The sequence below is a fragment of the Sapajus apella genome, unplaced genomic scaffold, assembly GCF_009761245.1.
Source record: "Sapajus apella isolate SASKATOON/1434 unplaced genomic scaffold, GSC_monkey_1.0 scaffold32, whole genome shotgun sequence".
NCBI lineage: Eukaryota > Metazoa > Chordata > Mammalia > Primates > Cebidae > Sapajus > Sapajus apella.
The window spans coordinates 15,345,076-15,363,722 of record NW_022436972.1 but is presented as its reverse complement, the minus strand read 5'-3'; the positions used below and the strand labels follow the sequence as shown (position 1 = coordinate 15,363,722).

The 18,647-nt window shown below is 38.4% G+C and overlaps 1 protein-coding gene across 1 annotated transcript in view; it reads left to right on the top strand.

The window, feature by feature from the left end:
• The window catches only part of RNASEH2B (ribonuclease H2 subunit B), a 63,638-nt gene extending 51,126 nt beyond the window's left edge, over nt 1-12,512 (top strand). Inside the window, exon 10 of the mRNA XM_032294577.1 lies at nt 11,557-12,512. Coding sequence (XP_032150468.1) covers nt 11,557-11,589 — 33 coding nt within the window. The 3' untranslated portion in view covers nt 11,590-12,512. The remainder of the gene's footprint in view (nt 1-11,556) is intronic.
• Nucleotides 12,513-18,647: the final 6,135 nt, after the last annotated feature.

Genomic DNA, 18,647 nt, shown 5'->3' with positions numbered 1-18,647 from the left:
GGGTACATATGCAGGTTTGTTACAGAGAGATACTCTGTGATGCTGAGATTTGGGATGTGATTGAACCTGTCACTGAGGTAGAGAGCATAGTACCCAATAGGTAGTTTTTCAAGCCTTGCTCCCCCTCCCACTCTCCCTCCCCTAGAAGTCCCCAGTGTCTATTGTTGCCATCTTTATGTCCATTTGGACCCAATGTTAAGTTCTTACTTATAAATGAGAACATGTGGTATTTGGTTTTCTGGGTTTTTTTCATTAATTCCCTCAGGATAATGGCCTCCAGCTGCATCCATGTTGCTGCAAAGGGCATGATTTCATTCTCTTTTATGGCTGTGTAGTATTCCATGGTGTATATGTACCATGTTTTCTTCATCCATTCCACCGTTGATGGGCTCCTAGGTTGATACCGTATCTTTGCTATCGTAAGGAGTGCTTTGATAAACATACGGGTGCATGTAGCTTTTTGGTAGAATAATTTTCCTTTGTGTGCATAGCCAATAGTGGCCAATAGTGAGTTGATTGGTAGTTCTGTTTTTAGTTCTTTGAGAAATCTCCAAACTGCTTTTCACAGTGCTGAACTAATTTACATTCTCACCAACAGTGTGTTTAAGTGTTGCCTTTTCTCTGCAGCCCTGCCAACATCATGTTACTTTTTTACTTTTAAATAATAACTGCTCTGACTGGTGGAAGATGGTCTACCTCATTGTGGTTTTCATTTGCATTGCTCTGATGATTAGTGATGATGGGCATTTTTAAATAATGTTTGTGGTCACTTGTATGCCTTGTTTTGAGAAGTGTCTGTTTATGTCTTTTGCCTACTTTTTAATGGTGTTATTTGTATTTTACTTACTGATTTGGGTAAGTTCCATATAGATTCTTGATGTTAGTCCTTTGTCAGATGCATAGTTTCTCTCATTCTGTAGGTTGTCTGTTTACTCTGTTGATAGTTTCTTTTGCTATGCAGAAACTCCTTAGTATAATTAGGCCACCACTTGTCAATTTTTATTTTTGTTGCAATTGCTTTTGAGCACTTAATCAAATTCTTTGCCAAGGCTGATGTTGAGAACGGTATTTCCTAGGTTTTCTTCTAGGATTTTTATAGCTTGAGGTCTTACAGTTAAGTCTTTAATTTGTTTCGAGTTAATTTTTTGTATATGGTGATAGGTAGGAGTCCAGTTTTATTCCTCTGCATATGGCTGGTCAGTTCTCCCCACACCAGTTATTGAACAGGGAGTCTTTTCCCCATTGCTTATTTTTATTGACTTTGTTGAAGATCAGATAGCTATAGGTGTGTGGCTTTATTTCTGGGTTCTCTTTCTCTTCCTTTGGCCTATGTGTCTGTTTTTGTATCAGTACTATATTGTCTTGATTGCTGTAGCCTTGTGTTACAGTTTACAGTTGGATAATGTGATGATTCTGGCTTTGTTCTTTTTGCTTAGGATTGCTTTGGTTATCCAAGCTCTTTTTTGGTTCCATATTAATTTTAGAATAGTTATTTTCTAATTGCATGAAAAATCACCTTAGTTACCTTTTTATAAACATTATTTTGTGACCATTTTCCCAGACAACTAACTGTCCTTCAAAAATATGCTTTTTTAAATGCCAGTATAATTTTTGATTATTTGGATATTTGATTATTTAATAACCATGATCCTGTTTGGACATTTGGATTACCCACAAATGTTCACTGTTCGAAGAATCAGATTATAAGTAAATATTTGTCCACATCTTTTATTATTTCCTTATAATGGATCTTTGGATGTGGGCTTATTGGATTTTCAATTATGAGAATATATTTCATGGAAGAACGTATAGACTTTTACAGTCTGACAAACAATGAGTGAGAAATCTTAATGCCACCTTGTAATTGGTTGTTATCTTTGGAAATAAGTGGAAAAAAAGATATTTTATTGTGGTTTTAGTTTGTATTTCCCTGGTTAGTAATGATTTTGAATATTTTTTCATACTTACTAATCAACTGTCATAGAGAATTGTCTGTTTATATTTTTTGTTAAGTTATTAGGGTATCAATATTTTATTGACGAAAAGTATTCTATAACTTAAGGACATTAATTTTGTCTGCTGTGTTTGTTGTAAAATTTCTTTTCTTGGTTTATACTTTGCCTTTAATTTTGCTTAGAATTTTCAGGTGTTTTTAGTTTTTATTTAGACATATATACATAAACTTTTCCTTCACGTAGATATTCTACTTAGAAAGATGTTTCTTTTTACAGGAAACTTAACTAGACACTTTCATTTTCTTCCAATTTTTTAATAGTTATATTCTTGTTTTATATTTAATTACTTAAATCATCTGGAGAATGTATAATTATGTTTAAATATGCTGTGAGATAAAGCTGTAATTTAATTATTTTCTCACCAGTTTAGTTTTTCATTTAATCTGTAGGATTATTTTGTCAAGTTCTAAGAGTAAGTTCCAATGGCATTTTTATTGAGATTTTGTTAAATGCATAACTTACTTTGAGAAAACAAACATTTTTACAAATTTAAATATTCTTATTTGGGAATGTAGTATTTCTTGTTATTAACTCAAATCCTAAGCACACCTTTCACTAATATTTGGTTCTTCATCTTCAATAGGTTCTAGATACATCTTTGTAGGAGTATGTCTAGATATTTTCATTGCTATTAATGAAGTCTGTTTTTTTCCAGCTAGGTCTACCAACTGGTCATTTTGTGGTAAAGATTTACACTTTTATATATTTATCTTTTAAATAACCAGTTTACTAAACTATTAATGGAAAATTTTTCCACTTTATTTATTTTGGGTTTCAGTACATAATAAAGTATATAATTTAGTTTTTAAAAATTGTGTGCAATTCTTTCTAATAGTTACACCTCTTTTATATCTTTTATATTATATTACATGGGCTAGAGTATCCAGAACAGTGTTAAAGAGTAATAATACTCATCTTTGTCTAACTGGTGATTTTATTGATGTGCTTTACCATTAATTCTGACACTAGTTGCTGCTAATATGATAAAGAATATCCATCCTTTTATACTTAGTTTCCATAGGTTTAAATTAGTAATTGCTGTTGGTTATTATCAGATATCTTTTTGGCATCTGTTGAGGTGTCTGTAATAAACCCTCCCTGGCAGTAGATAAAGAGTCAGTAGCATAGTGGATGGATCCTATCTCTCTTGGCTTTTGTAAAATATAGTTTTCAATTACTTTCTATGCTTTTATTAAGGAATTTTGCAGGCATATTCATAAGCAATGCTGCTGTTTGGCTTTAGTGTTAGGATTAGGCTGCTTTCCATTTTTTCCAATGTTCTGGAAGGATTAATTTTGCATTATGATGTTCTATTCCTGGAAAAATTTTAAGAATATTAGAGATTAAGCTATCTAGCACAGGAGGCTTTTTGTTGTTATAGTTTTCTTTAATCTGCAAGAATTTATTATCTGCTCTTTGTCTTATTTGACATTTTTGAGGAGTACAGGGTAGATATTTGCTGAAATATTCCTCATTCTAATGTTTGTTTTTTATTTAATTCAAGTCATACTCTTAGGGCACCTATAGAAGTAATGATATGTCTCAGTACACCATGGCAGGAATCACAGTTTGTCTCAATATCAGTGATGTTGACTTTGATCACTTGATGAAGGTTCTGCCTACAAGTTTTTCCACTGTGAATTATTATTGATTATTTTTATAATTAATAAGTAATTTGTGAGTAAGTATTCTGGGACTTTGTAAGTATCCTATTTCTTATCAGATGTTTGCCTACTAAATTTAGGATCGGATGACTTTCTTTCATTTCTTTTGTATTTATCAGTTGGCATTCTTCTGTAAGGAAGAACTTTCCTTTTTCTTTGCTTCATTTATGAATTCTTAACAGTATGGATTTATAGATTTTTATTTTATCCAGTGGACTATATTACATTATTATTATTATTAATTTTAATGGTCATATTGTTTCAGAAGAGCTAGTGGGAAACCCTTCAAGCTGACTTCTACATCTTTTGGGTACGTTTCTATCATTCTTTAATATATTCCTACTTCTGCGACTGGATGTTTCAGGCTCTTGTAATTTCCCTGTGTAAGCCCTGAATGCATCTTTCTTTCAAGCAACGCTGGTTCCTTTCAGTGAAGAATGGTATTTAGAAACCAAGATCTGGGCAGTAGGAATGCTCATTGCCATTGGTATGTCATTGCTTGGGAGCCAAAGTTAAGAAATGCGTGTGTGTGTGTTTGTGTGTGTGTGTGTGTGTGTGTGTGTGTGTGTACGTGTACACACACATATGTATACTACATACTCATATCAACATTTCTAAATCTATCCATGTATCTATCAGTATCCATCTGATAATCTTGAGATAATCCTTACTTGGTCACAGTATGTTCTTTTCATATATATTATGGTTGTTTGTTTTCTGGTATTTTGTTAAGTATTTTTTGTGTCTCTGTTCATGAGGGATATTGGTCTGTGGTCTTCTTTACTTGTAATGATTTTGTCTGATTTTGATGTCAGAGCAAAACTGGCCTTATAAAATGAGTTGGGAAGTACTCTTATCACCTATTTCCTGAAAGCGTTTGTGTGAGGTTGCCATTGTTGGTTCCTTATATGTTGGACAGAATTCACCAGTGAAGCCATTTGGGCCTAGAATTTTCTTTTGGAGAAACTTTTAAATTACTAATTCAATTTCTATAATAGATGAAGAGCTATTCTGATTTTCTTTTTTTTTTCTTGTGCCAGTTTTGGCAATTTATATCTTCCAAGAAATGTATCCATTTCATCTAGGTTGTCAAATTTATTGGCATAAGTTGTTCATCCTATTTTTATTATCCTTTTAAAGTCTGCGGATCTGTAGTGATATTCCCTCTTTCATACCTGATATTGGTCATCTGTGTCTTCTTTTGTTTTCTCTATTAGTATAGCTAAAGTTTTGGCAATTTCATTGATCCTTTCAAAGAACCATTGTCTTCTGGCTTGCATAATCTCTGATGAGACATCTCTGATATTTCTTATATTTCTTCTCCTTTACATAATGTGTCTCCTCCTCATGGCTTCTTTTAAGATTTTCTTCTTTATTATTACTTTTCAGCAAGCTTATTATGATGTATTGATATAGTTTTATTTATCTCATTTGGGAGTCTATTAAGCTTCTTGAACTTTTGAGTTTATAATTTTCATCAAATATGGAAAATTTCTGGCCAGTATTTCTTTAAATACTTTTTTCCATTTTTTCCTCCCTTTTCTTCCCACCCCCTCAGCCTCTGGGATTCCAGTTTCATGTATGCTGGAACACTGGGTATTGTCCTCCAGGTCCTGTCACTGAGTTTCTGTTTGGTTGGGTTTTTTTTTTTTATGTTCAATTTTTAAACAGTTTCTCTTGCTGTATTTTCAAGTTTACTTTGATATGTAGTATTTCATCTTCTGTTAACTGCAGTTATTTAATTATTATTTTAAATATTGTCATTTTTAGTCCTAGATGTTCCATTTGGTTCTTCTTTGTGCCTTCCCATATCTCTTCTTATTATGCTTGCAGTTTTCTTTAAATACTTCAATATGGTTAAAATAGCTGCTTAAATATCCTCATCTGCTAGTTCTGTTATCTTTGTTATTTTCTATCTTCCAGGTCTATTTCTCTCTCTTTACTTTTTTATTTTGAAATAATTTTATACTTACCGAAAAGTCACAAAAATCGTAAAGAGAGGTTAGATAATAACATTCACCCAGCTTCCCTCAATATTAGTACCTACATAACCATACTACAAGGATCAAAACCAGAAAATTTACAACCTTATTGTACTTTCACCTATCTTTCCACTAATACTTTTTTAATTTCAGAATCCAATCTGTGATTCTACATTGCATTTAGGTGCCACATCTCTTCAGTGTTTTCTGATTTGTAGGAATCCCTCAGTATTCCTTTGTCTTTCAATGACCTTGACACTTTTGAAAGTACTACCCAATTACTTTGTAAATGACCCTCAATTTTTTGAAACTACGTTAATATCTTATTTGTTGTATGATAATTTCACTATACTACTAACTAGTAATACTAATAGTAACAAACACTGTATAGCATTTATGTGCTTGGCAGTGATCTAAGCACTTTACATATAATAACTCATTTAATATCTACGCCAACTATAATCGTACAGTGCCATAGGTGCCAGAATAGCGACACCCACCCACAGGGCAAAAGATGAGATGAGAGGCTGCTTAAACACTTGCATAATTATCCCTGTTAGAAGTTAGCTTCTTAACAGGAACTCTGTGCTTTTCAAGGTTGTGTCTTGCACGGTGCTGAGCACACAGTATGCGATTAGTAAAGGGTACGTGCATGATAGTCAGATAGGTTGAATAATCTCAGCAATATTCTCACTAGTTGAGACTTGATAGTTTTTTCCAGCAAAGTCAAGATCTTTATCTACCTCTAAAGTGCCTAAGCTGTTTTCTAGCTTTCTTTTGGATCTTTGAATATGCCAAGCTGTTCCCACACTGTTGCCTTTGCATGACTGGTTTGTCTCTATGTGCCTTTTTCTGAATCTTCACATGACTGGCTCCATCTTGCTATTATCTTATCTTTAGGATGACTTTTCCAGAGACCCAATCCTTGACCTTCCTCCCCTGACCCCACCCAGCTCCTACTCAGTACACTCCACCCCATTTTCCTGCCCTACCCTCTGCATGGGACCTTCCCTGACTGGTCATGTCCGGCACAACAATGCTTTGGTTGATAGCAGACTGCGTATGCGATGGTGGCCCCATAAGATTATAACAAAGCTGAAAAATTCCTATCACCTAGTGAGTTGTAGCCATCATAACATAAGATTGTAACACAGTGCATTGCCTTTTCTATGATTAAATAAGTTTAGATATACAAGTATTTACTATTGTGTTACAACTGCCTATAGTATTCAGTACACTAGCATGCTGCACAGGTTTGTAGCCCAGGAGCAACAGGCTGTACCATATAGCCTAGGTGTGTAGCAGGCTACACCATAGGTCTGTATAAGTTGTATAAGTACGCTCTGTGATGTTCACATAACAACAAAATTGCTTACAACACTTTTCCCATAACGTATCCCATCCTTAAGCAACACGTGACTGTACACACACAGCATGTAACTTGGGGTTGCATACAGTAGACCTTCAACAGATGATTGTTGCATGAGAGAATTAACCAACCAATCCATCAGTCTGCACTGGACACCCTAGACAGGTGTTCAGCAGCAGTACAGTGTTGGAGTCCTTGACAGCCCTGTGGCTAAACTTTGAACGTCTCTGAGAATGAGTTTCCTGTGATGCATTAGTATTTGAAGTCCAAGGACTTAGTCATAAACTTATTCATAAACTTGTGTGGGCCTTAAATTTGTGTGTTAATGTTGCTAATGTTGTGTTAAAGTTGTTAAATGAACAGTCTTTAATCTCTCTGGATAAAGGGCTGTGAATTGTCTTTTGTCAGTTGATTGTACTACACAATTACTGGAGTCGTTTTACATGCCATTTAGAGTATTTATATTAAGCCTTCAACCTAAATTATTGCAGCTTGAGAATATATGTGGTCTTTATAAACTCCTTATATTCACAGGAGCTTGAATAGGAGCTCACGTTATGATTTAGCTACAAAGTATTTGGGAATTTGGGAAATTGGCAATTTTGTTTTCTTGCCTATTTGACTTTACCTTTGATGCCAAGTTGAAGATCTCGCTTGCAATGTACAACATTAACTGAGTTGAAAAATAATTGAAAAGTGAAAAACAAAAGTTGTTACACATACAAAGTGCTATTTGGAGGAATAACATTAAGAACAAACCTATGTGGGTTTACACTTACACATAAAATGTTCATAAACACGTCTATACACATAAGTACACACAAACATAAATGCATACCCACATAGCACAGACACAGACTTACATATGCATATCCTATCCTTCTTTAAAATTCTTTAAGGAATATCAAACCTGAGCCTTTTTAGACTTCATTGTACTAAACATTAGGATACACTAGCCTACTCGAATCTTTTGGCCCTTTGCTTCTCTTACTTACATTATTTTTCATTTTGATTAGTGTGCCGAGTTTGGGAAAGCTTCAAAAACATTTCTACAAACTGCAAAACCACTTGGGTACACAGACAAGAGCCTCCATCTTTTTCATCAAACTATACATATATTTTTTTGAAACTGATCCCAGGTTACCAACATTCTTTTCTATTTATGTCTAATTTATCTTCAATTTAAATTTTCCTTGTACTCTACCCTGTCGTCTTTCAAGATTTATGCTTCTCGGTTCTGCACTGCCAAAGAGACTCTCCTCTGTAGGGCTTAAACTGGATGTCATGTGGAATTGTCTTTTGTTTGTTCAAGTCTATTTCATATGTGCTGCTGTCCATTCCCAAAATTATATTTCTCTTATGTGGGGTCTTAGCAAGACACAAAGGCAAGCTGTGTACCCTAAAGTGTACCCATTTACTTACTAAATGTACAGTGTTGTTTATAGTATATGCAAACTTCTGACAACAGTAAACAGATTTCTCAGTCTTTAAAAATATAAAGTGAAAAAAGGACTCCACATGATCAACCATGTTTCAGTACTAAACAGACTAATTAATAGAATATGACAGGATTGTTCCTGGTTGTCGTCTTAGTTCCGCCTTAATTCTGTGAGCCGTGGAGGAAGTCACTGGCATTGCTGGCCCCCAATCACCTCTCAGCAGGAGATGGAACTACATCATTGAGATTTTTTTATGCCTTTCCCTCCAGTCACTGGTGCTTCGGGAGCCACGTCTCCCTTCCACCTGGGAGGAAAGCGCTTTTAGAGTTCACTTTCATGCAGTACTTACCGTGCACTAGGGACTCCTCTAAACTCTTTAGATGAACTAGCTCATGTGTTTTGCCCGAAGAAAGTCTGGAAGAAAATACAATAAAATGCTCAAGCTGGGTTTTGTGGTGTCCATGATATGTGTATATGTATATTTCTTTTCTTCATTTTCCAAAGATGACTTCACTTTGCAATGGAAAGAAATACAAAGAACACAATTGTTGGAAACTAATAACAAAGACTGGCAAAGTGCTTTGCAATTTTTAAAGCACCTTTAACATGAATTTATGTGTTTAATCTTTCCAGAAGCCATATGGTACAAGGGGTATTATTTCTCCCATTTTGCGGTTGAAAAAGGGAAGCTCACCTCATTTGCCCAACGTCACACAGCTAATGAATAACTGAGCCAGAACTTGAACTCAGGACCTCTCACATCCAGACTTCACCACATCAAATTCCCTTTCCCCAGGGACCCTAACTTTGACTCTGTTATATCCTAGAACATCACCTCTTCACCAGATTTGAAACACAGCCTCTTCACATAGTTTAGGAGTTGACTTTCTCTGTTCTTAAAGCTGATCTACCTTGACTAGCTGCCTTGCATTACATATTTTTTCCCAAACACCCTTTTCTCTAGGACTAATGCAAAATTTGAAAATCTTGGGAGTTAGCTACATCATAGTGAGACCTCTTCCTGGAAGAGCTCCAGGTCTAGAGAAGCAGGTGGGAGAGTGTTTTCCAAGTGTGCTTAGAAAATGTTTATGGGCTTTGTCCTCATCTGAAGAATCAGAAATGATTTGGTTTTTACCTTTGTATACACTCTGAGATTACACAGTCCTGAGGTTTATATAGTCCTCAGAGCCATTAGACTGACCAAAAGGTTTCCTCCCCATGTTTCATAGTATTTTTACAGTTCTCACAGCAATTACATATCAGTATTTAAATTAACCTTTGCTGGGCACATTCACTCAATCCTGAATCCCAGCACTTTAGGAAGCTGAGGCCAGAAGTTCAAGTCCAGCCTGTACAGCATAGCAAGACTTGTCTCTACAAAATAAAATCAAATAAAAATAAAATAAAAAAATAGCCAGGTGTGGTGGCACGCACCTGTAATTCTAGCTACTTAGGAGACTGAGGAAGGAGGGAGGATTGCTTGAGCCCAGGAATTCAAGGTTACAGTGAGCTATGATTGTACCACTCCAGTTCAGGTGACAGAGCAAGACCCTGTCTCTTTAAAAAGTAAAATAAAATAAATTAATCTTTACAACAACCTTCCAAGGTAGACCAGAAAGGGGGTGGTATCCCTGTTTTATTGATGGTCAGTGTAAGTTCATGCAGACGGTAGGTGGCCAAGCCCAGATGCCTGCCCTCCACCCTCGAGCCCAGGCCTTATTTCTTTTGCTTACCCAAGGTTCTTATTCAGACCATTGTCTGCGTAACTTATGACCATTTAGCCTTAAGTAATCTGTTTTAATTACAAACTTTATTTTAACAAAGGGAAAGATCACATTTGTTCTGCTGCATTTTCTTGCTTTATTCACAATGAATTCAGCAGGTCAATTTATCCTCAACAGTGGCAAGCCAGAATTTAAGTAAAGCTTCTACTTAGCTGGTACATTTGCATGTCAAATCTTTAATTCAGCTGTCAATGTTTTAGCATTTACTGTACTTTCATTAATAAATGTTATTTTGATGGTCTCAGGCTAATCAAGACTATTTGAGAGAGGGGACAGCACCAAATGAAATTTACAGGGAAATCAGAGCTTCTTCATGGACTTCAAAAGAATTGTTACTTTACATATGTGTTTGAATCGGAATACATAAAATTAAAGTTAGTCATGTTGTTCTTGCATAAACAAGCAAAAGAAGCCAAGGAATCAACTTAGATTTATTTGTTCCTTTAAGGGCATGTACTGAGCACCTGCTGTGTGCTAGAGATGTTCTAGATAGTGGAAATGCAGATATCAACATGGCAAGCAAAAATACCCTCAAGAATTTCCATTCTAGAGTGGGTAGACAGATGGCATGTCAGATAGTGCCAGGGCCTATGGAAAAAGCTGAGCACGCAGGGTGCCAAGTTCTGGGGAGGCGGTGGTCAGGGAAGGCCTTGCTTCCTTCTTGTTCACATTCTGCCATAGAAATTTGATTTCCATGTACATGCTTTTTGTAACATACAGCTCCAAAATAAGTTATTTTTAACTTTGCACTCAATAAAAACCAACTTGTAGTAATTAAACTTGTTCAGTACATTCTTCACAAGGCTATGAAGTGCTACTAGTTCTATCAGCAACAAGTATATGCTTATCTATTTTTTAGACATTGGCGTCTACATAAGGCTTCCTGCTTTTTATGAAAGGAACTGCCTCTTTAAAAAAAAATTGTTTAATAATTACTCATGTCAACCTTATTGTCATGCATTTCTTGTATTTTTTTTTTCCTATATGATGATGCTCATTCCATTAGTTTGGGCCACCTTAATATTATATTTCACTCCCTTTGAACATTTAAAGAAAACTATGCTGCTTGGTGCGCTCTCCAGGAGCCTGACATTAACCCCAGAATGAGATCTCAGAGGCCGGCCATGATGAGAACCCCTTCCTGCATCTGAGTCCATCTTCTAGAAGTGAAAATGCTCAGCTGCCCTCAGGACTAAACCAGCCAGCCCTGTGTTTCTGTTCTAGGAGCTGCAGATGGTGCTTGGGATTTCAGGTGACTGTTTCTCCTCACCAGGACACACACATGTTTTCCTTTCCTCTCTAGATGGCAGCACAAAGACAGAAAAGGGGCAAGTGATGGTGGTGGCTCCACGCGAGGCTTGGCGGTTCCCCTGCAACTTCAGACACTCCCAGAGGGCTCGGACTTTTTCTTCTGCACTTGCTAGAAAATCGCCAAGTGCCAAAAGGTGTATTTTAAAGCTCTGACTGTAAATGCTTTATTTCTTTGATCAGTACTACTAGTCTGTGTGGGCAGTGGCATTCCTACCTGGAGCACTCAGCTAGGCAGTTCCATCTGGGAGCTTGAAAGCATCCCAGCTGTGTACCTGTTCATAATCTGAGGATCTCAAGCTTGGGTCAGGCCAGCATGTTTTAGGTACCGATGTGGTGACTCTTGATTTCACCCTGAAAGCTTTGGCAAACCAAGTTTTCAACCCTTACTTTAAATACTTACCAAAAACCTGACACTTCTTTACTGCTTATCCATTTGGCAGCTTCTGATTCTAAATGTATGTAAACATTGGTATTTTATCTCTCCAGGAGTTATTATCTCTCCATTTCTTCCTTTTTAAAGGATTTTCCAGTATGTGTATTATTTCATTTTTCAGAGTAAGGACGTAAGAGATGAGGGAAGGTTGGAAGTAGATGCCAAAAACCGATTTGGTGAGGAATCTGGTGCGTAGTGAGTATGTTTTAGCAGGCAGTGGGAGGTTTTGTGCAAAAATGTCTGGATTTGAGCTGGCTCGTCCACTTGACGTGCAAGAGGAATGTGTGGGTGCTGCTCAGCTGATCTTCCCTCATTCACACGGGACCCCAATCTGCTTCTTCCGGCAATAACTTTGTTTCCGAATCTCTTGACTCCAAAGATTATTAATAATTAGACCCTAGTTCTGGAAAGCAGTCTTATCATTTTTCCACACCTTCCTTCACATGTAGAAATTGTTGTTAACCTCGAGGACTTTTAAAATTCCTGCCTTTCTGCAGTGGACAGGTGAATCTTCTTCTACGAAAACCAAAGCCATAGGATACTGATGATGTCCAAGTTTGTCACCAGAAACCCTGCTCTCTTAGCTGTGCCTTAAGTTTATGTTCTGACACTTCAGATTCAGACACCTAATATTACAAGATTTCATTCGACTGTGTTTTTTCTTTTCTCAAGTAATTCATGATCATTCTCACAAAAAGAGAAGGCAAAAGTGATCTCCACCTCGCACTGCCAGCACTACCCAGATTCTCCTGGGTGACTGCATCCTTGGCCCTGAATCAGGTCTCTTTCTTAGTTATCCAGTTTCCCACTTCCAGTTTCTGTCTTTTTCCTAGCAGCCTGAGCAGCCCTCCAGTCACCGTTGATGTAATCCATTTCATTGTTTTATCTGAGAATCCAATCCTGTGGAGCTCTCCTTCAGAAATACCTCATGGGAAATTAAAATGAAGACAGATCAAGAAATAAAAAACTCCAGCACTGGAATAAGCCCTTTCCTGTTGCCCAGGCTGGAGTGCAGTGACACAATCTTGGCTCACTGCAACCTCTGCCTCCCAGGTTCAAGTGATTCTTCTGCCTCAGCCTCCTGAGTAGCTGGGATTACAGGCACACACCACCACACCAGCTAAGTTTTTTCTTTAATTATTTTTAATAGAGACAGGATTTCACCATGTTGGCTAGGCTAGTCTTGAACTCCTGACCTCAAGTGATCCACCCGCCTCAGTCTCCCAAAGTGCTGGGATTACAGGTGTGAGCCACCGCGCCCAGCCAGCCCTTTCCTCTTCATGCCCACTGTCACCAAGCATCCGGCTGTTCTTGAGGGCAGAGACCATATGGCCCATGTCTCAAATGGAGACACACTCTCAGTGCTAAAAACACCAAGATAGCACTGAACATGCCATGTGTGCCCCCACTCAGCGCGTGAGTCACTGACGCACAGATAAGGTGACATACTCCTTCCATATCAAGTTGTCAGGACTTTCAGAAAACAGCCATGCTCAGAGCTGGAGAGGATGTGGGAAGTGGGCCTTGCCGGTAAGAATAGAAAATGGGACAACTTCTGGAGGCCGACTTGGAAATAAATATTAAAATAAAATATTAAATAAATATTAAAAGCCCAAATGTGTTGCATTTCCTTTGTTTCAGCCACATCCATTGTTAGAAACACAGTCTTAGGAAATAATCAGGAATGCGTGCAAAGATTTAACTACAAGAATATTCACTGTGGTTCCGTTTAAATAGTAAGTAACTGGAAAAAAACTAAATTGGAAGGCTGAAATTATTTTTCAAACTTTTGTACTGGGCTGTGTATGGTGGCTTATACCAGTAATCCCAGCACTTCGAGAGCCCAAAGTGAGAGGTTCACTTGTGCCTAGGAGTTTGAAGCCAGCCTAGGCAACACAGTGAGACCCCCATCTCTAGAAACAAGAAAAATGAAAAGAAAAATTAGCTGGTCATGGTGGTATGTGCTTATAGTCTCAGGTACTCGGGAGGCTGAGGTGAGAGAATGGTTTGAGGCTGGGAGGTTGAAGCTGCAGTGAGCTGTTGATCATGCCCCTGCACTCCAGCCTGGGTGATGGCGAGACTCTGTCTCAAAAAAAAAAAAAAAAAAGTTGTACTGCAAGTATAAGTAATAACTCTTTTTCTCTTTCCCCTCTTCTTTTCTCTCCTTTCTTTTTGTGTTTGTCTCCCTTTTTTAGAAATTTTCTAGATAAACATGTTACTATTATGCTAATACAAAAATAAAAATACTTAGTTGGTTAGTTTATACCATTAGTTCCTCATAGCTTTCCTCTCCAGATTATCTCTTTTAAATTTTCGTGTCTCATTTAGTAAGTTTCTTGGAGGAAGAATCATGCTATATATGTTTCACCATTCTTTGCTTAGCACTCACTCAAGTAGATCATGGCAAATCCTACCAGTAATCAAATAATTGCTCTTCTATCCCCCCCACCTTTAGAGTTTCAGATCTCTACTGTTTGATTCCTTGACTTCCCAACTCAGTCAAAGATATATGATTTGCTTGAAATTGTATGTTTGGGGCATGTGCACACATGCTGAAATTAATTAATTTTGCTTTGAAGGTTTCCTAAGAGCCCTGGAAATAATTGCAAATGCTCTGGAGCATATCACAACCAGGACTGAGAATTACTGTTTCTGTCTACAAAACTAAGGGGAGAGAGAAAAGCATACTACTGAATGAGCAGAGCACAGAAGCCAGTGAATATTTCACACTTGCTGGCATGTAGTTTTTGCTGGTTTTTTTTCCCTAGCAGATTGTAACCAAATTGCTCAACTTCACAGCAAGAACTCCAGGGACTCAATTCCGAAGTGCTACTAATTGGCTTTTCAAAAGAACTTTATAGGGATAAATTAATTGCTACTATACTTTTAGTGGCTTTAAAGTTACTTAGACCACTTCTAGAAATATGTAAAATTGTGTGATCCTAACTTAATGTTTCATTTCTCCCTCAGTTATTACATGATTTGATAATATAATAAAGGGAACTATAAAAATTTGATATTGTTGAGGCCTTTTCAGAAAACTGACATACACTTTTCTTTGTATCGTTGTTGCCAAAAGAGGTTAGATATTGATACGTAATACCTAGGAGAAAGAAGAGCATTTTGTGCGAAATAAGTAGGTTATACCGAATTTGACAGACTTCTGTCCTGACCGATTTTGGAGCACGTATCTTCATGTGCCTTGTAAAACTCCTAGAGATGCATTCAGTTTTCAGTATTCCCAGATATATTTTACTACTCTAACTGTTCTTCCCATATAGCATCTCAATAAACTGCTGTTCCATAAAACTCCTTTGGGACTTTTCCTTGCACCTTCTTTAGTCACTTTATAGCAACAGTGATATCCACAATATTTAACATAAATAAAATAGCACAGCACAGACCACAGAACAGTCTGGCCAGACTGCCAGTCTAGTGGTACTGATGCCCTCCAACTGCATATCACCCCAGCTTTAACCTAAAAATTAAGGCAGGAAAACCTTCCAGATGAATCCTGTTCCAGAATCCCATCGATTTGGAACCCTTGGTGTGTGTTTATTGTTTGGGTTTGTGTTGTTTTACATTTGTTCATTCACTTGTGTGTGCTTACATCATTCCATCCATCACGATACAGCTGTTAAGAATTAATATCACCAGACTTTGGAAAACCCAGTTCTATTTGATTAAATGTTATCTATGAAGGTATTAAATATTTTTTCTAGGAGGTTAGCCAGGCTGAATACCACCTTTTCATTATTATTTCAAAGTCTCAAGACTCAACTACTCCACAAATGTGGACCTCCACCCAGACTTCATTTGAGCTCCAAGCTTGAATGTCTAGGGGTCCTTTGCTATCACAGTCATACTTGAGTATCTGTCTCAACTCATGATCTTCTCGTTGATTAAAAATGAAGAAGGAATAAAGGGAAGGAAAAAAGGAGGGAGGGAGGGATGTAGGGAAGGAAGGAAGAGGGAAGGAAGGAAGAAAGGAAAAAGGAAATGCAAGAAAGGGGGAAAAAAAGGAAAGGAAGGAAGGAGAGAAGAAACAGAAAAGGAAGTAGAGAAGGAAAGTGTTTAAAACTAAACATGGTGGGCAAACAAAGTTTTTTCTAACTTTACCTGTTGAGACAAACCACAAATCTTGAGAGTCACCCTTGACCCCCCTTGCTATTTTAACCCTGTCACCCATACATGGCTTTTCAGTTTATCCTGTAAAAATCTCACAAAGCCAGATATTTGGCTCCATTCCTATCACCATCCTTCTGGTTCAAACAAACCACTGTCATCTCCTAGAGCGCAACTGTGCCCTCCCTTCCTGAAGGACCAGCATCCAACTCTAGAACCCTCCTGTGCACTCTCCACCATCATCCCCTGCCACTCCCACACCCTCGCACCTACCCCGCTCCACTCTAAAGCTTTCATTGCTCTTTGGATGAAGCCCCACATGATGACCTGCAAGGCCTTGCATGCCAGAGCTGAAGCCCTTTCCTCTGCAGCCACACTTCCTCTGCAGACCCTCAGTCATGCCATGCTTACTCTGGCTATGTGGCTTTTAGTTGTGCTGTCTCCTCAACTGAAATGTTCTGCCAGCTTCCTCTGATTACCTAAGTCCTGATCTTCCCTGAGATCTGATCTACTGTGGTCTGCCATAGGCAAGCCTTGGGAAGGCTCTCCTGACCCTCCAGAGCAGGTCAGATCTTCCCATCACAGCTGTCACGGTGCCCCGACCTCCCCTTCATTGGAACTATCACAGAGACATTTTTATGTTTTTAGGCCTAATAATTATATTAATGTTTATCTCTTGGATTACACAGAGCTTTGTAAAGGCAGAGACCATTTAACTAACCACTCATGCAAAGAGTTAACATGGCGGGCCTGAGACTGCTATCCTTAGAATGGCCTGCTTATTTGGTTGGCCTTTGGCTGGGATCTGAGAGCTTGAGTGGTAACTGGTTCCTTACACTGGTATGAAACACTGACAGGATCAGAGGAGCTAGCTGTGACTTAACTTTGGGTAGAAGCAATGTGCTTTATGTTGAACGTGGAACTTTCTTTCTGGGAGCCTGGGATTTTGGTACACGCCAAGCAGAGAGAGCCCATGTGACCAACCCTAATATTAGGCATGGAGTCGGTAATAAGCTTCCCTGGCAGAATTGCTGCAGGCATGGTGCTGCTTTTCCATTGCTGGGGTGCACCCCCTGTGACCCCACATGGGAGGGAGAGAGCATAAGGAAGCCTGTACGTGGATTTCTGCAGACTGCCATGTCCTTTTTCCCGGCGTGGCTATTTACCCTCACCGCACCACTGTCGTAAGTCTTAGCGGTGAACACGGCTATATGCCAACTCCTGTGAGTCCTCATTGCCAATACTTAAACGTGGGGGTGTCTTGGGGACTCTCAACTCACCATGGAATCCCCAGAATCTTGCTCAGTATTTGACATTTAATGAATTGCTTAATACGTATTTTCTTTAATGAAAATGAAAATGACCTCAGAGGGCTAGGACTAAGTCTATCCTGTGGAAATTCTCAACAGAACTCAGGAATTTTACAATTTATCAACTATATCCTAGTGACCCAAATAGAGAAGGCACATCTTTCTGGAAAAGGCAGAATAAAAAATAATTCAGGAGATTTAGCATGGTCAAATTGTTTTCTCATGAAGATGAATTTTCTCATGTATCTCAAGTGGCAGCCGGGTAGAGATGAGCCCACAGCTTCTCTCGGGCCCTGATATTGTTCTGCCGGCTTCCCCATCTCTGCCCTCTTTACTGTGTGTTTGCATAGTGAGCCAGCTCATCACAGAGAGTGACACCTTAGCATCAGGGAAGCAAGAGCTTCTCAGTGTTGGCTGCATTGGAATCACCTGGGAAGCTTCAAGAAATACTGATGCCGGGCCCCACTCCTACAGATGCTTCAAATAATCAGCCTGAGGTGTGGTCCGGGCATTGGGATTTTAATATGCAGCCTCCTCTGACACCACACACTCCTTTCCCTCCTTCCTCACACATCCCCTTTGACAATCAGATTTTACAAGGTCCATCCTTCACCAAAGCGAATTCTTATTTTGTAAATGCTTTTAAATTTTTTGGTTTCTGGTTTTCTGACTCACAGCCAATTAGCAGGCACACCAGTAAGAAAAAGAAATAAGACCTTTTCCTTCAACCACAAGAGAAGATTGGAGCAACTAAAATAAGCAGGTAGAACTCGAAACTATACAAATCAGGACTATGGCAGATTGGGTCGCTCCGAAGAACGTGGCTGGGGTGCAGAACAGAATCAATCGTTCAGAAGAGTGTGGTTTTTAATAATGACCAGTAGTCGGCTGGGCACGGTGGCTCATGCCTGTATTCACAGCACTTTGGGAAGCCAAGGCGGGTGGATCACTTGAGGTCAGGAGTTCGAGACCATCCTGGCCAACATGGGGAAACCCCATCTCAACTAAAAATACAAAAATTGGCTGGACATGGTAGCAGGTGCCTGTAACCCCAGCTACTCAGGAGGCTGAGGCAGGAGAATCACTTGAACCTGGGAGGCGGAGGTTGCAGTGAGCCGAGATGGTTTCACTGCACTCCAGCCTGGGCAACAGAGTGAGACTCCATCTCAAAAAATAATAATAATGACCAGTAGTCTACACTACTAGTTGCCCACT